We start from the raw sequence: 23,613 nt of genomic DNA on the forward strand, positions 1-23,613 counted from the left end.
TATCATGACAAGTCACACTCAACCTTAGATTTCAGCCAGTATTCCCCCTGTGTGCATTTATCTAAGCTTTCTAACATCTAGATGTGGGGGTAAAACCATTATCGTGTTTACACAAGTAATGATGTCCGCACATAATACTCCAAGTCAGACTTCCTCCATGTTTCAGACTCGCGTCCTGAAAGTAATGATGAGAACTGTAGAAATACAAGAACTTTAAAACAACTCAAATTTATTTAGATTTTTATTAGAAACAACAAACAAGTCCTCAATCTAAAGGAAGAGAGGGAAATCTCAAGAGGGCTCACAACATCCCGAGTTTGTACTCTGTCATAATATGAGGCTCTCCCATCATCTCACACTGTGCAGGATCTGAAAGGAAAAAACAAACAAAAAAATTAATAAATACACAAACAAATAATTGCCTTGTTAGTCCAGTTCAGTTTAAGTCATGATTGGGATTCAATGTGTTTTGGAGATACTTTATTGTCCTATTACTCTAAGCACTTTTGAAAATGGTCTGGGATACATATGGTGACACATTTATAATTAAAAAAAAAGTCTAAGTCACAAGTCTTTAGACTAGAATCAGCTGATAAAAATAAAATGTGATAACTCAGAGTGAGCTAGAAGCGATATCACTTTTGTTTTACATAGTATATATTTCACCATGAATACAGCAACTATGTCAAGCCACAGTAAGCTGAGGGTAAGGAGATGGAAAAGAACTTTACTGCATATCCATGAAATGAAGACTAAGCACCTAGTTTAACAGACATTTCTGGGATTGTCTTCAGATGCCTTATGGAGTTTACTGCAGTCAATGTCTTTAATATGTTTCCCACATTCTCTGCATGTCGCCACATTTTTGTTATATACCAGGATTTTAAATTCACTTAAGGCTGCCACAATGTTCCTGATAAAGCCATGCTACGCTGCTCTGCATTTTGATAACCAATATAATGCTCACAGATAGTGACACACCAAAAATGTAAGGGGCTGTGTTTTAAAATCAATAAAGAGAGAGAAATTTCAAGTGCCACGGGGTGCTCCTGGATGATGGAAAGACTCTTATTTATCATATTTATTTTTGACAGATCCTAATCAAGTCGGGGGTCATTAGGGACGAGTTACAAGTTGAGTCTGAAGTCTATTTGTTTGCGACTTAAGTTAACTAGAATCCCCATCTCTGCCCATCACAATACTTACCGTCACAATATCTAATTGGAAAGAGCCACTAACACCAAGTAAATGGCTTTATATGTACACTTTTGATCAAATCCCTTGTGATTGCATACTAAATTCCTTTCTTTTACTCTAGGTTAGAGACAGGCATTTTAAATGTTTATGTTGGATGTTTGAATATTTAAGGCATTACTTTAAATATATATTTGATCCCTCTTTACTGTAAATAATTTGAAATGAGCATGCTTTCTTACCATTAAGAATATCCTCAAAGCTGATGGTCTCATCATTGCCTCTGAGTGTATCTAGGGCCAGATTTGAGCTTGGCAGAAAGGGCAAACGCTGAATCTGAAAAATCAACATTCTTAATTTTACAACTTTAAAAACACGTCTTTTTTATCATCTTTTCTTCTGGGTGTCTTTAAACTGTTCTAATAACAATGATTAGACTGCAATTATGTAGCTGCTTTTAAAAACTACTAGTTTATATACTATTTATGTGCTTTATATAACGTGCAAATTAAAAGGTTCCTCACTTGTCTGGCTGCTCTGTACTCCATTTGTAACTTCAGTGGTGCATGGAGTCCTTGGATATTCCTTAGTGTGTTGAAGTTCATTTTGTCTTGGGTAAGCTGGAACTATGGGTACAAATCAGATAATTCACAACCGTGTAATTTATATTTGGAATGAAGTAGTAAAAAACAAACAAACAAAAAAAAAACCCCAAGCATATGTATCTACAAAATCCTTATATTATAATTATATACTCGCTGTCCGAGTCAAAATATGTATCTCCATTTTTGTTGATTTTTTACTACATCATTTGAACACAGCAGCTGCCATTCACATAGTGTAAAAACCGCATGATGAATAAACCAATAGAAATGCTCCAGAATTACTTGGAATAAAATCTTTTTACATTCACTTCCATTGAAAGTTAATAAGGTTTCCTTCTCCTGTAAAGATACATATTTTTAAATTGGACAGCGACGATATGTAGACTGAATATTCTTTTAAGACTATTTCTGTTGAAGTAATCTTACATTTTTCTCAGAGAGTTCCAATGGATGGCTGGGGAGAAGCTCATTCTTGACACTGGAAAATCTAATGGCACAACAGTCATCAGTTACACGTAACAAGAAAGTAAAGCTGATTATAGGTCAGTTAAACTGTCCACACATAAATCATTCTTACCCTCTACGGAGTGTGTCTGGTACACCATACGTCCCTGCCTGCGGACAAAGACCTGCCACAGGGACACTGTCCTTAAGCTGTGAACGTAGACCCCGGGTATTCTGTAAAAGCAAATGATGAAACACTTCAAATGTAGCTAAATGTTTGTAAAAGTTTATAATACAGACTACAAAAACAATACCATTCATCTGTGTAAAAAATATTAAATTACAATTTGTGTTTTGTGCTCAGTGGGAGCTTTTAATCAGGACACAGTTATTGTTATGTCATGTCTATCATCAATCAATCTGTATTATAACTTGTAGACTGTATGTGTATTTTTTTGACAACAAACCAATATTATAAATGACAGGCTGTGCCTATAATGCCCTTGAATGTGATTCTGTAACTGTTGACATAGAAATAATTATCATATTTTGTAGTCAGACATGCTACATGTGTTTTCATCAGACTACATTTTTTTCAAAGACTGGACAGGGCCTGCATAAGCCTAGATGATGACTGATTTAACTTATAATAATGTTAAAGATAATTTAAATAACAATGTTGCCTCTTTATAACAATTTATTTTCTATATTTAGCCTAAATATTAAACAACACATTACCTTAATTTAACAAATCGTCCCCTCAGTGTAACGGAGTACCCCCCGCAAAAAAAGCTAATTATATTGGGGTAATTAGAGGGGAAATGTAATATATCAAGGGGGTCAATAAGGAAACTGGGGGACACTAATAAGTTAAACTGTGGGAAAGGTGTACTCAACTGAGTTAGTGATACGTCGTTTCGTTTAGGTTTAGCTAATATAAGCGAGTCTGTGTTGTTTCTGTAAACCCAGCTCGGACTGAAACAGAAAGCTCGCATGGACAGCGACACAATGACGCATCATAAAGTGCTACAGCTAACAATTTACAAGCGTAATAGTCAACATTTTACAATGATTAGCTTAACAAAAACAAACTGCTTTGTTCAGTATGTTTCAGATGCATTTATTACACCTTAAATGTGAATGTAACCGGCAGCACATTACTCAATTTATCTGGACAAACCTAGCTAACGGTAGCTCTATCGTTAGCGGCTAACTACGAGAACAAAACAACAACACGTTTATGAGTCAAGAGCACAGGTTTTAACCAGAGTAAATACTACAAGTTAACCTGAATAAATAATTATTTAGAAATAACAAAAAAAAAATATTAAACGAGCCCATGTTGGCTCTGTATTCTGTTACCATTTCTACGGCGAGTCTTCTGCAGTTTCTGTGAGTTTCAGCGGAGAACAGCTTCCTCTTCGGTTCCGGAAAATCAAAGTGACGTCACACCGACACCGACAACGACACTTTTCTCCACTCAGCGAAAAGACCGGATTTATCTCTCATAGCCTCAGAAATATAAATGTCACCCCTCATGATGACCCAGATAATTAATCAGTATACTACGAAATATGCGTTAAAATATATAATACGTGACACAGAAGGAGCTTAGGGATGAAGAATTAAATGTAATGATGGTTTAACGTGCGGGGGTATAGCTCAGTGGTAGAGCATTTGACTGCAGATCAAGAGGTCCCCGGTTCAAATCCGGGTGCCCCCTCTTTTCTCGTTTATTATGTGATTTCATTTTTTATGGAAAGCTAAATCGATGTTGTCACGCATATCCACGAGTTTACTGACACAAGCCATTACTAAGTGTAGAGATCAACCTGCTGTATGTGGGAACACTGCTCCACTGAAAGTTTTCATAAATACATTGCCTGGCCAAAAAAGAAAGAAAGAAAAAAAAACTAAGACACTAATATTCTACACACATTGCACCTTGTAAGGTACAATTACAGATTTTTTTAGTTTAAAATTACAAACTGTAGTCCCCCTGCTGACGATTATCCATCGCTCAGGTAATAACGGTTCTTTGGTGATTCTTAACCACCGCAGATCAGTGTGACCAGGAGCTAGCAGTGTATACAAAGCCACATATGAGTTACAGTTTGCAACTGTATACATTGTACATATATGGTAAATGTACGTAGCTGATATAAGAGACAATGAATATAATTGTAGAGTACTGGGTTTATTTTGACCAGGTAAATTATGTATGGATGTGTACCAACTATATTAGAGAGAAAAATATTTTTTATTTAATTCAGTTACATTTGAACTCTTCATTTATGTATATAGGCACATTAATTAAATTTGTTGTGCTAATATACATAGCTTTTTTTCCAGATTTGTTTCCTTAAGATTTTCACAGAAGAAATAATAATGAATAATGTTCAGGAATGTTTCAGTTGTTCAGTACTGTAAGAAGCTCCAATGCAGTCATTTATTTATTTATTTGTCAATCTGCTTTTACTCAGTCTGATTTTTGGAAGGATTTTGTACCTTTTCAGCAGTAGTAAAAATAAGTAAATAACAATTAAACAAAATTACCTGGCTTGTTATTAAGTAAATTTGAATGAGGTGTGTTAAATAAATACAAAGCCCAAATATCTTGCTTGCCTGTCATCCCCAGGACGGAGTTTGTGATTTAAAATTACATTCTTAAATTTTGGCCAGTGTCTTTATTTGCTGTAAGATATCATTTGTGACTGGAATCTACTTACAGATTACAGCCAGAATCTATAATCACTTTCATGTATTAGCATAGGCAAATAACTAAAACTATAATAAAAATATAAAAATATACGGGGTGGTCTGTATCAAGCAACGGAAGACTGTATTTCTAATACAGTACTGGATGTAGGTACTGGAGGAAATAAACACAATACACCTGTAGAGGGATGGATAAAAACACTAAGAACTGTATATGTAAAAAATCAAAAGTATTATACACTGATTGCAATAGTAGTAAAGTCATTGTTTAAACAAATTCATTTTAATGCAAGAGGCTCTAAAGATGTTGATGTATTTTTGGTGATCAGGGACCTTTAGGTGTTATACACTCTCAGAAGAAAATACTTGTTTAGCACTTTGTTCATCTACAAAGTGCACAGTGCATGATATTCAAGATTATTCAGTTTGTTTTTATACATTTCATATTTTAAACACGTCATAAAGGAATTCAAAGCCACAAATAGACCAGAAATGACCAGAATGGAAACTTAATTGAAGGAGAAATTTAATAAAATAATATTTTAAAAAATGTACTGTAGGCATATATTACAAATAGTAAAAGGGCGTGGGCTCTGGACCCACCGTGACCCTGAACTGGATAAGGGGTTACAGACAGTAAAAACACCTCCCCTCTTCTTATAAATAAATAAATGTGTTTTGAGCTAGTGGGATGAACAAAGTGTCCAGATATTCTCCTTGACTGATTGTTAAATCAATATGTAAAAAACAAGTGTTATTTTTTGTTTAATAATAAACAAAATAAAATTGGCAAGTTTCAGTTACAAATCTGAAAGGAATGTAAATATATGTAATTTAAAATCTGATGTTAATAAGAAATTGTAATGTCCCATGGGCCTACATAATGTATAACCTTGAATTCACTATTAATCTTTAAAACAATGTATAACAGAAAAAAAACAATATTAATTTGTCTCATGGTTCATTTCAATCTGTATGTTCATATTTTCTAAGACTAAAAACTGAATAATGCGTCAAATTGTAGGCACAGGGGACCCTCAGTCTATTGGCAGAACAGCAGAGACACCCTCTCCTTCCACAGTAACCTGTTCAGCAGCAGAATCATCTCTCCTCGTCATTGCTGTCACTGTATGGATTAGTGTCGGTGCAATGCTGCTGTTCCTCTGTGTGTACAGCAGACACCTGCATCTCACAACCAGGTCATATTCACTCAACAGTTACTTTATTTCAGACTTACATCAATTACATTACTTAATTAAACTGTGTATCATTAAAACGTCCAGTACTTCCAAGTTAAATAAACAGATGCAGTTTTCTTAAGAACACCTTTACTTATTTTTTTTCCCACTTCTTTAAAATTGAAAAAAATTAATCCCATATATAATCCAACATAAATTATAATTTTAATATTTATTATTATTTATATTGTGGATTCTGCCCATTTTTGTATTTCTGTGCTTTTAAAAAAACTCCTCAAAGTCATGGGCCTTATTTGAGAAATGTTCACAAATGTTCATACACACAGATTAGATCTTGGCAGCATTGTGCTGTAGACATTATCATGAACGGTTCAACACAGTTTTTATAAACTATTTGTGTGCAATGCAAATTAGGTAAAATAGAAACTAGGGACTACAGTTTGTTCCATATTGAGGGTATGTCAACATATTTTTAATTGAAAAATGAGCAAACCATGTGATCTGACCAGTGGTGTCCAAATTTGTGCATATAACTGTAAGTGGGCGTGAAGTTTCAGAAGCATGTTTCAGAACAATGTGCTAATATGGAGTCAAACAAGTATAAAAAGAGTTAAAAAGTAAAACAATACTCACAGACGTAACAGAATTTGTAACTGCATTTGAGCAACTACATACACATACAATTCAAATCCACAAATATAACGGAGCAAACCCACTGTCACATTTGGAACCTCAAAAATGTTTGCTCTGGTATGTTTTAAGCCATTTGAGAGGCTTAATACATTCCAATACATTTGTGGATTAAAATTTAACGTGAGTTGCTCAAGTGCAGTTACAAATTCTGTTACATCTATGAGTATTCTTTACAAACTCAAAATCTTTTTGACAGTTTTTTGACTCCATACTCTAAGGGAGCCGACATGTATGAATCTGTTTCCAGAAGTACTACAGGTAAGCATTAAGAGATGTACACAGAGGTTGGAAGGCAAGATGGTGGCTAGCATTCATGATTCAGAGTGTCTTGGTAGTCAATTTTCCAATACCTGGTGACCATATCAACTGATTCTCCAAATAATCCTCCTTGCGATTAGGTCTTTACGTTGCTTAATGTTTTGTAGTTTTGATTCCTCTGATTGTCTTCCTCCATGGTGTTTGTGGGTATTCTTTTCTGTTCCAAGTATAATCAACATTTCCAATAAATTACTTCTTACACTAATAAAATACTTTTTATCACATGTCCAACATAAGAGCACTTCAGTTTGGTTTTCTGGTTATGAGTAAGGCTTCATATGGTTTTCACCAATACCAAAGTCATTAATAACTTTTATGTCCGTCATTTTTTTTTCTGTGCAGCATTTACATCCATACAGAATTATTTAGCTGACCATAGCATCTATAATGATGATAAAAATCTGACATCCTGCTTGTGTTCGTTAACACCGGTAGCACTGCTGGTCTTGATAGAACAGTAAATCACAAACATTATAGCATGAATCTACCATGTTACTGTCCGTGTGGTGTTGAAAAACTGGGGAAGGATAGTAGTGCATGTAAATAAACCTGTACAATGAGTGTAATTTAACACTTATTAACAGCCCTCTTCTTTTTCCCCTGCATTCTCCTTTATAAAGACATTTACAGGAATCTGATCTCTGGCACTAAAGGAGAAGATGACAGAAGAAAAAAACAGTAGGATGAAGTGTTTATAGTGTAGCTGTGTCTTGTTAATTATGCATGCAAGTGAAGGAAATATTGATGAAGTATTCATATTAAAGTCTTATTTTTACTTAACACGAGTCTTAAAAACAAATGAGTAATCATTGTGAATGACCAAAAATCTGTAAATGTGACTGTAAACATAACAGTAGAGGAATTAAAGGTTCAAGCAGATTTATTGTCCCAACCCAACCACTACATGTTAAATCCAGTTTGGTTTATCAGTGTGTGAAAAGATCTATCAACTTAATTTCGAAAGTAAAAAAAAAAAAAGTCAATAATATATGACATCCTATTTCTGTGCGAAATAACTGTAAATATATAAGAGGGAGATTTCTTTACAGAGAGTACAAAGAGCTACATGACAAGTTTCTGAAAGTATCTCTGAAAAATTCTCTTGACAATCTTTAACTAAAGAAGGTCTAACATGCGTGTATTGTTGTCCATTACAAACATTTCCACCATTGTCTTAAAGAGACCTGAGTTGGGTTTGTCATATAATGTTTTTTTTTTTTGTTTGTTTTTTGTTTTTTAAGGGAAAGAAGCAGTTGCATATATTATTTTCACATGATTTTTCCATAGTGCCATTCCAGTGGGTGTACAAGTGGCCAAGTGACATCTCAAATCGACATGCGTATGGGTCAAGTGCCCTCTGAAAGCCTATTTTTATACATTCAATTTGTGGAGGTGGAATAATTCAGGGTATCTTTGCCATAGCACAATAGTTCAGCAATACATACTGTTGCCATATTTGGTGTGAAACATAATTGTTTCAGAGATGCAGTTGTTTTAATAATGTGTTTTATTTCATGCCAGCTAGGATTCATTATTCTTCTGTACTCAATTAATTCTTTGGCCAGAAATTAAAATTTTTAATTAAAGCTTTATAACTGTGTGGCAAATGTTCCCATCGCAAAGCATTGCATTCTCAAGCATGTACAAGATCATGCTACAGCTCCTAAGATTTGGGATCACAGAGCAAAACAATTTTTTTGATTTCTCACCATCCATGTGCAAATTGGGAAAAACTGAATTAATTTCACCAAATCTCTTCAGAAATATCATTCAGGGCATAGTTTTTTGGTTTTGGTGAATTTGGCTGTAGGAATAACAAGGTTTGTTCCATGTAATTGGTCTATTTGTTTTTTTTTTTTGTGGTGAACCGTGGACATGGTCCTTTATAAATGCAGGACAAAAGTTAATAGGTTGAAAGAAGCGAAGGCTCTTCTCTTTGAACACGAATCACATTCTGAACACGAGAGGTCCAAACAGAATATCTCTAACCTCTAACACATTTATCATAGCAGAATTAGGTCGCTAGTCTATACACTGATAGTCATTAAGAAAAAGTCACATACTAAGAATTAGTTCTGATGGACACATTATTGCACAACATCCTTTTGCTTTCAGGAGTGACGCTCTAAAACAGTGGGATCTAGATCTTTTTTGATGCTTGGATACATATTCTGCTACGTAGCTAATGTTGATGGAGGTAGCTCTAGTGCTCAAGTTGCCACTCAATCTACATTAATATTATTCCCATGCTTCATCTTCTAACAGTTAGAGCTTAAGAGAATCTGGTCCTAAAACAATAAAAAGACCATTCTTATCTGGGTTTGTCATCCCTCAGCACGAGTGGAATGTGAGAGCACAGCACCGCAATGTTCTCCTGTAACAGATGTTCCACAGCCTATAATCAGATATGTATATTCACACAAACACAGTACTTTCAGGTGACACTTGTCTGATTAGTCTGGCTTTTCTGTGTACTCTTAAGGTTGTCCTTATTTGGAGAGTAAGCAGAGAACATTTTAAAACATAAAATGAAACCAAAAGATGGCTTCAGGTAATAGGACAAATCTTTTCGATTTTTCCCATTTCAATTCTAGTTTCTGTCCTGCCCTCCTCTTATCTCATACCCCCTCCTACACTCCCCCCCCCCTTACAGCACTCCATCCCTCCCCTTATAGCGCTCCCCCAGCCCCCACCTGATCTCTGTTGCTAGGGTGCAGGTACCACGGATGGTTTGTTTCTGAATGTCTCAAAAAACGCCAGCATGCCTTTCTTTACGCTAGTGGAGGCCATTTTAGGCGTTGTGTGTCCTTGCTGACAGGGCGGAAACGTGGCACCGTCCATGGAATTGGCGCGTTTGACTTTGGAGCCGGCTCGCCACATTTTCGACCTCAAGGGTGGTGTTTGTGCAACCAAGCACTTCTGGTACTGAACCTGCAGAGGGCACCAGACAAACACAAATACAATAGGTGGAAGCTACATCCCCTGAGACTTGCGATTCTAAAATAGTTCTAGGTGGAAGGGTAAGCAGAAACATTATAATAGTATAAAATCAACATAAAAAGGGTCAAATGAACAAATAAATAAGTGTAATATAATTGTAGGCATACAAAGCAAAATGTTGATAAGGGGCACTCCTACTTTAACCCTGTGAGTAAAAAAGTGACCATTTTTTGACAGTTGTACCTGACTCCATTTTAAGAATACATAAAATATTTATTCAAAAAACTATATACAAACCACCTGTAACTGCTTCATTGTTTGAGGTGTAATGAAAAAATCAGATATGCTGGTGTTAGTGTGACTGTAATGTGATTGTAATCTCAAGAACTTGGAATTAACTCTAATTTTGTGCAATGGAATAGTAAGGAAATTTTAGACTAAATGTGTCCAAACACACCAGTATAAACAAATACTAAACAGTATAAAAACATCAGTATTTGTTCACTTTTCTTCTTCAAAGTTTGGATCACTGTGGTGCTGGAAGGCTTTTAAGGTCATGGAGAGCAGCTGCGCAGCGCACACCACCTCTAAATATATTTCCACGGCTATGTTCGTAGGCTATAATTTATAAACAATTCAATCTGGAGAAGACGTTACAGGTTTATCTGACTGCTGTTCCTGCAGGTTAGTTTCCTTTTTTTCCTCTTGTCATATCCTGAAGCATAGTTTTGCTTCATCTTCTGATTATACACTAACTCTCCCTAACTTGATGTGAGGGGGAGACAAGGGGGCCTTCATTAATTTGCGTGGCCCTACGCAGAGTGCGTTGTGAGCGTGTAGGGCGTTCCGCCTCTGTACATAAATCAAACGTTAACCAAGTTAAAAAGACCACTGAGAACTATAAAGTGTTCAATTAAAGTCTAAAGGCAAATCTGAGACAAAAACATTTTTGTTGTTGAAAATGTAATTGATGAGGTGTAGGAATATGTCTATTTAAATATACTTGAATTATGTCCAATCTAAACAAAACTTTCTAGATATTCCCACCCCAGTTGTGGTTACACTGACTATAAATTTTGAACACTAATAAAATTACTGCATATTCCATTCATTCTGCCACTGAAAAGCCTCTTTCATATATGCACAGTAACCCAGAAATGTTCTGTACTTTACCTTGAGGAGCTGCATATGTCAACACAAACATCCATTATATTTGTCCTGGACTTCACCCAGACTTATCCTGCTAGCTCCCTACTACAAACTCTGCGTAATGTCCAAGTGAGTGCATGTATGATTAGAGCCAATAATGTTCTAAAGAATCTTGCTCTATCTCCTGCTCACGCTGCTGCCCCATGCCTAAAGCATGTGGAACATTTTCAGGTGTGACAACACGTCTGAAACAGAAACTCTCCTGCTACATTCGCTATATGCATGTAAGGACATGTCAGGAAAATCTACAGACCAGATTCTCTGGAATTTTTCCTGAGTTCATATGTGAAAATGTTACATCTCAGATTAGTTGATAGCAGTTACTTGGCTTGTGAGAAAAGGCTTTTAGACATTGAAACAACTAACCCCATGTTCCCCTACAGTGACTCACATTGTTCTGAGTTGGCATGGCTGAAAACATAAAATGTTTGAAATTAAGTGTCTCTTACCATGCATGCAGCCTGCACCGCCTCAGATATGATTCCCGCATCAGGTTCACACCAGAAGACATGACACTCGAAGCGCTGTGTGCCAGCATCCACTATTACTGCAAAAGTGTGTGTGTCGTGACCAACACCAAGAAAGGTCAAGTAGCGCACCTGGCACTCCCAGAAAGGGTCTTCACCATCCTGAAGATGAGAATCCAAGCAAGACCAAGAGTATTATATGACCATGGAAATGTTTGCTTTTTCTTAAAGCCGCTGGGAACACATTTTGATATTCTGAATTTTTTTGTATAATGCCCAACTTCTACTTGAATTGTCGTTGTGAACTCACAGATCTTTAGAGGTTTTTTTTAGCATGAGCCTTGAAAGGTCTGGTTTTACTCTGTGCAAGTCTTGCAAGTTGTTTTACTCAGGGCAATTCTTGTGGCAAGCTCAAGTGTAACACTGCTCAGACCCAAACATGGCAGAGCCATGTAATTCTTGTGATTGGTCAGGGTAAAGCTTGCATGAGCTGTTTGCATTTTAGGACTGCCAACTCTACATTACGAGGAGAGCAGTACTGGTGAAATACATAAATATTAACTTGTACATTTACATTGTGGGCCCTGAGGAGCCAGATTAACTTAATTAGAAAGAAAACTCCCGGAAGGAAAGAATGGTTCCCAGAGGCTTTAATCTTGTTCCAGAAGACCTACATGCCTGCACAGTTTCAACAATTCCCTACTCCAACATACCCATTCCAGCTCATGAAGATGATAATGTATGTTGTTAAAGGAAGTAGTTACAACTAGGGCTGACACATTAACTGGTTTTATATATATAAACAACAACTGCAGCTTTATTTACAGCACACAAGCTGTTACATATTACTACCCTAATCTTTTAGGCCTAGTTGAAACTATGAAGAGCAGTGGGTCCTTAAAATTTAAATTAAAATCACTGAAACAAAACGAGTGGATTTAAATTCCAGTGGAGGAGGCAATCACATTACACATTTTATATCAACATACTTGATCCATCTTATCTGGTACTTACCAAGCCTCTCACTGGCAGGATGAATGTGTCCCATAAATGTAAACTGTGCAGGGCAATGGGTACATAGGACTAAATATACAATCACACTTGTATATTTAAGCCCACAAGTTGTTTCACATTCATTGTCAATTCTAATTCAAAACACACCTGAACAAACCAAACAAAACCCTGAACCTGGTACAGAGCGAATAAGATCAAAGTGGTTAAAATGCTTCACAAATTTTTAACCTGATCTCTGTCTTCCTTACCTCTCCCCTCCAGAGAGACAGCACTGTGTCTGACACATGGATGACAATGGGCTCCCACTCATCTCTGTCTCTGGAGTTCATGATGCTCTCAATGGCTCTATTCAGTACTTCCATCCCTGACAGGATAAAACACCAATAAATACAAAAATTATCCATTTTCCACCAGACTAAATATTACATTTTCTGTTAACTTCACATGTACATTTCTAACTGAAATTGCCCTATTTGGTGCTTCCCCAACAAAGATTATCTCTGAGACTTTGTTTTCCTAATGTTTCTTCCTCATGCTCTTTTTTTTTTGGACATTTAGGGGCCAGAAATTGTGCTGCATCAACCAGTGCTGTAATAAAGCACAATACAAATTAATTGAACTGACAAAAGGTACAGAAGACAGATAACTATAATATTCCACACTTTTTGAGTTGTTTTCATGTTCCTTTATTTCTCTTTGCTTCCACAGGTTCCTATATTTCACTTTTTTTTCACCAGTTTCTTTTTTAATTTGTTCTACTTCCACTCTGCACCTGGGAGACACTGCGCCACTCTGCGCCTCTTCACCTGCTTCAAAGTAACAACAGTCTGGTTTCGCACTGTGTGACCCTCATCATTTTAACAATTTAATCATATTTATTATAACAATGAAGCCCTCTGGCTCCAGATTTACAAGGCTTTTATACTGATCTAGATATTCTAATCAATCAGTATAACCTAGATCTTATTTACGTTTTTTGTGATCGATTAATTTCAATTTTATTAATGTATGTTTTTTCTGTGTTCTTCTGTGGAGTGCAGATTTTCTAAAGATGCAGAAAAGAAATTCAAACCAAACCCGTTCTACATGGCATAATGCACAAAAGATGCCCACTTACAAATATGGTCATAATTGTGAAAGTACATCCATATTTAAATTAAAGGTTGACATTCTGTAAAAATAAAACATAAACTGTTTCAGATATTGAAAGCTTTGGTTAAATTTTCATTCATTTGTTCTACATCCATGAAGGGACTGCTTCATCCAATTCAAACCACAGTTAATGCACTAACCAGTGGTCAGATCAGCACCATTACCAGAACTTACAGCACAGAAAATATGAGAGGCTGGTCTACATAGGAGTCATTGAGCATGTAGGTCTTTATGTCCTGTTTTGTCTGTTCATGACCACAGCTCAAAGACAAAGTTGTTACAGCATGAGCTATCCATAGGGAATGTGATGGATAGCTCTGCTTAGCAGCAACTGAGAAACACTCTGTTATCCTCTCTTAGAGCAGCCCACATTGATGCAGAGCCTGGGGACCCAGTTATGACATATTGACCCTGGGAGAAACAGAGCTGTGTGACATTTTAAAACTGTGTCCAATCTCTGTGCCCTCAGCCATGTCTGATCTTCTGCAGGTCTGCTCCATCTGCATTATCAGTGCTGTTAGACACCTTACTTGCACTATCGGATCAGGGATGACTTTACATGATTAGGTTTTCTTCATTCGACACAGAATAAAAGGCTTAGTTTAGCCTCATGTAAAGGCATCTGCAAAAGTGCATTAGAGGCCAGATGTCTTGATGGGTTTATTGCAAAGACTTGAGATCGATATCAAGTGATCAAGTGATAAAAGCTTAGTCTCAAAGAGCGCACAGAGACCCACACAAAGAACAAGTTGAGCAACAGGTTATATCCGCTTAAATCATTTCTCTTTTATTTTCAGGCAGACATGTTTTGGCTTATTCCATTTTTGGCCCAAAGCCATTTAAAAATCAACAAAATCATTCACACAGGTGTTATTAAATATATTAGTGTCTGAAAGCTTGTAAAATGTATTTCTGTAGCTAGTCCCAAATTGATTATGAAAACCAAATTAAACAAGTGGGATAATTATTAATATTAAACGTTTATTTTTTGAGGAAAATGATCAAATAATACAGATCTGTGAGTGGCAGAAATACGTGAACCTCAAGGTTTAGTTGCTAACTTGAAAGCCAGGTGTTTTCAGTCAGTGGCATGAAAATCAGGTGTGAGTAGGTACCCTTTCATTACATAGGGATTCAAATATGATCTTCAAAAAACATGTTTGTGGAAGAGAATCATGGCATGAACAAAAGAGAATTCTGAGGACATCAAAACAAGCGCTGTTCCTTCTAAAATGTTTGAACACCACCAATCCACCTTAAGAAACACTTAAGTGGGTTCACTATTTTCAGAATTCTGATGATGTTTTAAATAATATTTAGAAATATATACTGAATTATATACAAAAACCTATGTATATAATTATATACAGTATACAGAAATATAAGCAGACACAAAATTTTAAAGGGTTCAAAAACATTGAAGCACCGCTGAATGTTCACTCTGTGTAATATGGGATTTTAAGGCAGAAAGTTTAGACTCACCCATTGCTCTGGAGACAGGCAGATTTCCAATATATTCCACCTCAAATTTTTGAACCCTCTGTCTCACTGCATCCAGGAAATTGACTTAAAACATAAAAAGTGAGCATATGCGGAAGCAAATAAAGACACATAAAAATGAAAATAATCAGCGATTTCAACAGATCTCGAGTTGGCATCATTAAGGTCTATACCTTGGTGAGGTAGGTCTTCAGGGGAGATACTCTCCATTGTAACTGAGCGTGCCATAGATGGGCGCATCACTGCTTTCTCTGCCATGATCTGCAAGTGCATATAGATAATAACTCTGAGGGTCACTGTTAAAAAACATTATGTGATGTCAATGTGTACAGTCCAGCAATAAATACAGTTTATTCTACTTTATGCACATTTTACATTGTGAACACACAAAACATAAATAGCAACATTTTAAGATACATTAGCTATAGCTTTTCTGTTTACTTATAAATACCATGCTTTATGAGAGCCTCAAAAAGAAACCTCACGGGATGACGTTAAAAGAAACAGCTTCAAAAAAACAGTCTCATGCATGAGGCATTGCTCTATTATAGCTGTAATAAAGGTCATCTTCAAAATTCATTCTTTGGAGAATTGTGTTTATTAGTATTTTATCATTAAGAGCATTACATATGAAACCTCAGGAAAAGTGTAGTTTGTCCTACATGTTGTAGGTTTAAGAAGCAAACACTGACCTTGGAACACATCTCGTGCAGGGCGGTGGCGATTGTTTTGGCTGGCGCGTTGCACCGAAACACGTGACATTTCAGCATGCAGGTGTCCTTATCACTGGCCACAAAAGCAAAATCCCTACAGTGGAACAAGAGGCCGGAGCAAATTTTCATCACTGCAAATACAGATCAGTACATCCTAAGATGTCTGAAAATCTACTGCCCTGAGGAAACCTTAATCTAATATACTTCCATATACATCCATCTAGTGCAATTAGTGTGTAAGACTACAGCTGGGAAGATCTTCAAGAGCAAGACACCTCCAACTATTCCCGTCTGACCTACATTCAGAGACTAATGAGACATTACAGACAGGGCCACAAATAGAGTAACAACTAATGAAAATAAATGGATGCCAGCAAGACTTGGTGCTATTTATGAGATGAGTATGAAAATGAAAGATTGCAATAACACAGCAATGTGGATTCTTGTTAAAACAAAAAACTAGGTATTATAATTTCTTAATTTTCCGGTGAGATCTAACATGCTTTAAATATCTTTCACTGAGATATGTTTGTTGACCAATTCTTTGTTCAGTTTGGTGCCATCAACACTACATTGTAAACTCCAGCATTCAACACGAATAGAATAGAATAATGAATTTGTCATTTGAATGAATAATTTTGCACCCTAAGGCTATGCAGCTTTGATCATTATTTACCACAGCAATAACACTTTGTCACATACAGAAGAGTTCATTTTGGGGCATCTTTTGTCCATTTGGGTACACTAACTCTTGAGGTGCACTGTGGGGTTGGAAGATGGCAGTGGATATTCTCCACTATACTTTAAGTGAATAAAACAAAGCTGCAAGCTGTGGAGTCTGATAACACTAAATAATTTTGGGGAAATAGTTCTAAGACTAAAACTTTAACTGTGTTAACTTATATTCTACAAATAAAGGTCTGTGTACAAGTTATCAATTTAAAAACTGGTAAGACAGGAGGGTTATAATAATAATTGCAGGTTATGATTTGAGTATTGCACTTTTGCAAATATAGTTCCTCTTTCAGCCCTAGTTTACTTTCTAGCCCTAGTGACATCATAGCAATAAATTTCATCATCACAGAAAGAAAACTTTTTTCCAACATATTTTTAAGGCAAACTGGACCAGACCTGGTATGAGCTGAAACTCAGTGATGCCTAACAGGCTCCATCTCTCCACACAAAGTGATACTGGATATTCACTTTGTGCCTTTACATTGACCTCCAGCTGCCTGACCCAGCTGATTGCAGACAGTAGGCTCAGATGTCTGAGTGCTATAAATACAGAGGATCTATGCAGACAAACATGATACTCAGCACTTCCCAGAGAAAAGGCAAATACAATGTTCTGTTCCTCTCCTGTAACAAGTGCAGTAACAGGGTTAATCTAAAAATGGCTGTGTTTCAAGACTGTTGGGTGTCTGTTTTTGCTGATTGAAGCTGGATATTTTTGAAACAGCTGAAAAAGTACAGTGAGTAGTGCCTCATGTGGGTCACCGCCTGGCTTCATGTAAATATGCTGTTGCTTATGGATGTCCAACCACTAGCACTCTTTCAATTATTAAACAAAAACACTGAAGTCAAACAGCAAACAGAATAGCGAATGAGTCCCTCTGCTCAGTAGAGAAAGAGAGAAAGAGGCAGAATCCTCCACTGGAACAAGGAGCCCTGGTGAAAAGCCTCAGATCTCAGGACAAATTATATTCCAGTCTCTGTCTACACTCAAGCTCCAGCTCCCGCTAATTAGAATCCCTCAGTTTTTTATGTAAGTTACAGTGAAAAGTCCAAAACGCCAAGAGGCAGATATCTGAACTGCCCCAATTTAGACTCTATTCCTCAAAAATACACTGGCATTATCATTCCGAATTATTCCTAGTTTTGTGTTTAACCATTTTGGAAGGGGAGAAACTGTCCCGCTTCATTTTTCTGAAAGGGCAAAAACTCAAGAAATGGCAAATGTTTTAAAGGGAGGCTGTGAATTTCTCATCTGTGCAATCACATAGTTAATAAATTATGGTGGTTGTAATTGTCAAGGCTGCAACCAAAAGAATGAGTGATTACTTGAGATTGCAGCTTTGCCTCAACTCCCTGAAAAACACAGCCAATAGGAAATCTATGTCATTAAAATAATTATAATAATAATAATTCTATAAAAAATTCCAAAAACATTTGGAAATTTAAATAATTCGTGGACAAACAAATCTGTCTAGTATTTTCAGTAAATCTATATTTTTATGCTTATAAAACTTTTAATAAAGCTGTGCATTACAGCAAGCCGCAGTATTCTGAGAAATCCACATTTTAGAGATAATTGTTTGTATTATCTGGGGTTATTGTGGGCTTTGTGAACATATGGCTTACTGAACATATCAAAAGACTTCTGCAGTATCCCTTGACCAGGTTATGATCACTGTGTCTTGGAAGATTCAAGTCTTTGGAAAAAGTTGCTGTTTTAATGGTAGAATGTGGCATGACAGCTGCTCTGTGTTGTGTCTGAGCATGAAGAGCCAAAAGGAAACTGAAGTGATGGCGCTTTATTCTACAGTTAGGCTTTACTGCTCTGACTGTTATTCACTAGTGTGAAGCCTAACATTTGCAAACAATAAGATACATTGTTTTTGCTGCACTGCATTATGCAATGTGTCAGTTAAAACTTGAAAAACATCTATTATGAAATATCTAAAATAATAAATATGAAAAATAATCATCTTTTAAGATTCTTTAAACCTTAAGGCTTATTATCAAGCAACTATATGGAAATAATGTGGACAGCTTGAGGTATTTAATCATTTAAAGAACTCCCAGACTCTACATAGCCCTACAGTAACACAACATATACATTCATTCAGGTACCACATATTTCTGTTTCTTTTGCACTTCACTTGGTTTGACTGGATGCTTAGATCAAATATTGATGCCTAACCACTAATCTTTAATGTTTCTGGGTGGGTTTTATTTCACCTCTGACAGCTAATCAATACCTTCTGTTCTGCTGTAAAATAATAACAGTGGGAGGTATATACAGTAAAGAAGAGACCTTTATGTTTCTGACCTTGACTGAAAAGCACACTCTACTTGACCCTTTTATACAACAAAAGGCAATCATTTGGACAGGATCCAGCAGGACATACTGCTCTATTCATCACAAAGCAAAGGCTCCTTCCATTTCTGTTGTATTAAAATGCGTATGCAATTAATTTACACGAGTGTGTCCTCCGTACGGTTCTAAAGGGATTTAATCAACGTGGCTTGTAATTAAATCTGCATGGGTTTGTCAGAATTCACGTTGGCAGAGTCTCAGTGGGACCTGGCCTATAATGAATTACATCTTCGAAAACATAACTCACTACTACTGGCACTTTCATTGGTCGATCAGGCCAAAGTCACTTGAATTTGAGGGATGACAGCAAGGACATGCACAAAGCTGGACTAAAGTTGCTTTAAACAGCTTTAAACAGCTTTACTCTGTTCAACGTCCCAGTGGGTCAGGAGCCTACCTGGACACTGAACACAATGCAGTAACACAATACAGCGGATATATATTTAATTTCCCTAATGACTAGAATTTGCAAAATTAACTTTTGAATTCTTGGCTTCTGTTATCTATAACATGTAAGTAAATGAAAGAATATGGTGTCATGCTGAAACAATCTGATCATCACACAGATCCTCATCTTAAGCTGTAAGATGGCAGAATCATACTGCTGCCTGAAAAAGTTTACAACAATTCTGCAATAATGCAACTTGAACTTTTTGGAGTTCTTTTAATTTCATTACTGTTTAGAATTTAAAGCAGTTTACACATTTAAAATTGATTTATGATTAGTTTAATGACCACATTTTACATTATTCTGGTACATGCTGAAGGGAGACACCTAACATGTGGGGTTGGGTTGGGAGGTTGCCATTTTCACAGATTAGAGCATCAGCTCATCTAAAGGTCTGTGCTTGTCCATGGGCAGCATCACTGAATCATATCATGTGAATTAGCTGGAAGGCAAGAGCATAGAGGATTGGGAATTGGGATATGGAGTTTTTGTCTGAATTTCATTGCAGGAAAGGTTCACTGGGGCATGCACAGGAAAGAACCAACATCACCATTTTAATCCCCACTTGACTGGCACTCAACAAGCAAAGGTACATTAAATTAGGCATGAAGGTAAAGAAATGAGAGAGTTCTACAAGGCCATGAACCCAACATAACTGCTGAGAGACTCCACACTAGGCTATATGATATGCAAACTTGCAGTCCCACAAATGACATGTTCACTTGATCTGGTTAAGAAAGAAAAAGGTGCAGTAATTACCTGTCTCTGTATTCACGAGTGGCGGTTTAAAAAAGGAAAAGAAAGTTAATTGTTAAGAATGACGATAAAAATAATCAGAAATATTTGGCTGAGTTACTGGATGTATTTTTTTCCAAATATGTACTTAAATGCTGCATCAACACATTCAGTTTACATTCTTGTGTTGATCAATTTGAAAATGTAGTTTTGCCATATGAGGAGCTATACTAGACCCGTCAACCAAAATATTATAATCACCTTCTAGTTTCTTCACTCATTGTAAATTTTGTCAGCTCCACTGAATATATAAACACAATTTGTAGTAATTTACAATTTCAGACTGTAGTACATTTGTTGATCTGCATAACTAGTTAGCCACCTTTCACACTGTTCCTCAATAGACAGGACCACTTAGTGTTACTGCTGGGCTGTGGACATTCTGCCAACAGTGTCCAACGGCTACCAATGAAAATCTAGAAGATGACTAAGACAAAGTGTGCAGAAACAGATGAGCTATGGTCTCTGATTTTGCATCTACAAGGTGAACCAACAGGAAAAGTGTGTCACAAAGACTGGCCATGTTCCAGGACAACAAACCCTAACACACCAACACCTCATCGGTGTTAGTGCAAATCTCCAAAGAAATCTACCCAAATTAAATCTGGGGCTCCTGTACATTGAAGAACAGGGTGAGAGGGGGCTAACAATCTGTGCACATCAACAGATGGACTACAGTCTGTAATTGTAGAACAACAAAGTGGAGCTAAATGGTTAGTGGAACTGGTAAAAAGGACAATCAATGTAGAAACAAAAAGATCATTTTAATCTGATTGGAGCATTTAGTTTTATCTACTTTGTTAAAGTGTAACACAATTTTCCAGGCATGTGAACCAAAGCCAAATAAAAGCGGGTTAAGTAGGTCTGGATGATAAATAACAGACTGGCTATGTGGCTCGTTCTTTTTTCCCTGGAAACACTGTCAAGTGTGACCAGAAATAGCAGTGCTCTGATTCACTCCAAATGAGCACCTATTGTAACAGTCTGATCATGCTGTCAATATTATAGTGGAACCAAGAGCACTGAGCATTGTAGCCAGACTAAGACTGAGGTTATATAGTGAATAAAAATGTCTGCAATCAAGGACTACCACAATGAATATCCTTCAACTGCTCTCTACTTTAGAAAGGAGACAGTTTTTTCACTGTCTCCACGGCCAGGTAGACTGCCACAGGGTGACTTTCTATTCAGTTCTGTTTCTGAGTTTCTATAAATAAACAGGCCTGCCTAAGAGCACATGGATATTTTTCTTTACAAGGAGGATTGATAATACTAACACCGACAAAACATAATAACTAAAACTGAAATAAGTGTGAGTTAGTAGCAGAGACAGAAAATAGGAAAACAAGAAATGGCAAAAATAAAATGAACAAAATAAGATCCTTCACCAGTACTAACCTTCCATTGTTGCAGCCCACTCCCCAAACTCGAATGTTGATGATGGGCTGGCAGTGGATGAGACTACGGTCTACAGGGTCCAGGAGGCTAAGTGTGTCCTTCTTCAGGACCATCATCATATCCTGACCCTTAGACCACACACACACACACACACACACACACACACACACACAGGAATACATTGAGGAATACATTGATAGAAATCCTATAGATTGTATCTAAAACATGTATCTAAAGCGTATCTTCACTGGATAATCTTACCCATTACCTTCAGCCATAACCAAAAAGAACTTCATACTCTGCATTATATACACATGGTTTCATGTATTTAAAATATTTAAGCAAACTTAAAGGCAGGCCAAACAGGGACCAACAAAATATCAGGTTCTAAACCAGATTTAGGCCAGTTTTTCACATACAGCAAGTTTGGGTCAGGGTTCAGAAACATAATATCTTGCACTCACCTTCTCATTTTTTAATAATGTCACAGTCTATAGCTGCAATTTGAACTACTCTGGCATTGGATGACCTTACCCTTAAATAAAATAGAGATTAAATTCAAGAGTACATTAGCCACAGTCACACCATGGATACTGAGAAAAATGAGGTGTGTTAGCTGTTAGATATTTCTCCCCTTTTGTTAATTAAAGTGTCACAAAATGTGTTATTCCAGTAGTAGCAGTAGCATGGAAGAACTTTAGCACTGCCAGACCAGACTCAGCTCTCCTAAAAGCCAAATTATGAGAACTATAAAACAGACAAAAGAAACAACATCCCAAATTCTGTAATTATTTTTGTGTTAAATCATGATTTAAAGTAATCTGTATTCAGTAAAGTATTCAGTATTCTGTAAATGAGGTCACAGGGACACAAATTCACAAACAGTTATTTGACTGCATCCAGGATGCAGTAAATGTCCCTTAGAGACGTTATGATTTAAAGTGAAGAACAAAGCCGTGTAGGGAACCTCCCAGACCTTATATATGTTTGTGACACAAATGTCATCATGGGCTGTTATGGGCTATAAGTGTTAATACTGACATTATAACCATAATGAAAACAAGGAAATGAATGCTAACTTTTGAAACCAAACCATAAGATATTCACCTCAGCCTTTATAAACACTGGATGGCTAAACCACATAATAATATAACTTTAAATATTCAGACTGTTCACCTCTCCCCAGGCGCCCACAGCATCACGCCCCTCTGCCTTGCTATGAGACAGCTGCTGGATGCAGTTATTGACCGCCAAGCTGCTCTTCCCCGGAGCCAGTTCTTCTTCGGGTATTTCCACCCAGCCCAGTGAGCGTACTGCAAAACACTGCCACATAAACATACAGTTACTTTCCTGTTTCAAAATGTGGTGCCCACAATTTCAAAATTAATTTCCAAGTTTACGTCAGCATGGGAACTGAATAGATGAGGAAAACATTACATTTAAGTTTGTTCCCTATAGAGTGTTAAATTACTCACTGATAAAATCAAGATATTCAGTTTGACCAGAAGTATTCAAAGTTTTCATACAACTGCACATAAAAAGATAAATCATTGCATATTGTAGCATTACTGGAAAATGCTGAAATATTTGCCCTGTGAATATATGTTAACTGCATTTAATATAGTTCTGTGTCTCACAACCAACAAACTCAGTTTATTTTGACACACTATTAGTCACAGTAACTGGTATAGAGCTAGTAGCTGATG

The 23,613-nt window shown here is 36.6% G+C and overlaps 2 protein-coding genes and 1 non-coding gene across 4 annotated transcripts in view; 1 reads left to right on the plus strand and 2 right to left on the minus strand.

The window, feature by feature from the left end:
* Window positions 1–227: 227 nt before the first annotated feature.
* Window positions 228–3,763, minus strand: pomp (proteasome maturation protein). Its single transcript, XM_066646543.1, has 6 exons — window positions 3,606–3,763; window positions 2,377–2,477; window positions 2,226–2,286; window positions 1,719–1,820; window positions 1,437–1,530; window positions 228–369 (listed from the first exon to the last, which is right to left on the minus strand). The coding sequence occupies exons 1-6, from the start codon at window positions 3,606–3,608 to the stop codon at window positions 302–304; spliced, it is 429 nt and encodes a 142-aa protein (XP_066502640.1). The 5' UTR covers window positions 3,609–3,763; the 3' UTR covers window positions 228–301.
* A 131-nt stretch (window positions 3,764–3,894) lies between these two features.
* trnac-gca (transfer RNA cysteine (anticodon GCA)) lies at window positions 3,895–3,966 on the plus strand. Its single transcript has one exon. It is a non-coding gene; the product is annotated as a tRNA-Cys (tRNA).
* Window positions 3,967–7,913: 3,947 nt separating this feature from the next.
* Window positions 7,914–23,613, minus strand: part of apbb3 (amyloid beta (A4) precursor protein-binding, family B, member 3) — a 35,320-nt gene continuing 19,620 nt past the window's right edge. For both annotated transcript variants that reach the window (XM_066645908.1, XM_066645907.1), the window contains 8 exons: window positions 23,084–23,230; window positions 21,908–22,035; window positions 16,146–16,260; window positions 15,627–15,714; window positions 15,436–15,519; window positions 13,050–13,165; window positions 11,770–11,949; window positions 7,914–10,102 (listed from right to left, as the gene is read on the minus strand). In XM_066645908.1, coding sequence (XP_066502005.1) covers window positions 9,878–10,102; window positions 11,770–11,949; window positions 13,050–13,165; window positions 15,436–15,519; window positions 15,627–15,714; window positions 16,146–16,260; window positions 21,908–22,035; window positions 23,084–23,230 — 1,083 coding nt within the window. In that variant the 3' untranslated portion in view covers window positions 7,914–9,877. The remainder of the gene's footprint in view (window positions 10,103–11,769; window positions 11,950–13,049; window positions 13,166–15,435; window positions 15,520–15,626; window positions 15,715–16,145; window positions 16,261–21,907; window positions 22,036–23,083; window positions 23,231–23,613) is intronic.

Source organism: Hoplias malabaricus, chromosome 15 (genome assembly GCF_029633855.1).
Source record: "Hoplias malabaricus isolate fHopMal1 chromosome 15, fHopMal1.hap1, whole genome shotgun sequence".
NCBI classification, from domain to species: domain Eukaryota; kingdom Metazoa; phylum Chordata; class Actinopteri; order Characiformes; family Erythrinidae; genus Hoplias; species Hoplias malabaricus.

What these genes read in the sequence shown, in the direction of transcription:
- pomp (XM_066646543.1), bottom strand. An exon ending in TGGAACTCTCTGAGAAAAAT is followed by an intron (nt 1,821 to 2,225) that starts GTAAGATTACTT and finishes TTGTACCCATAG; the next exon opens with TTCCAGCTTACCCAAGACAA. An exon ending in AGTACAGAGCAGCCAGACAA is followed by an intron (nt 1,531 to 1,718) that starts GTGAGGAACCTT and finishes TTGATTTTTCAG; the next exon opens with ATTCAGCGTTTGCCCTTTCT.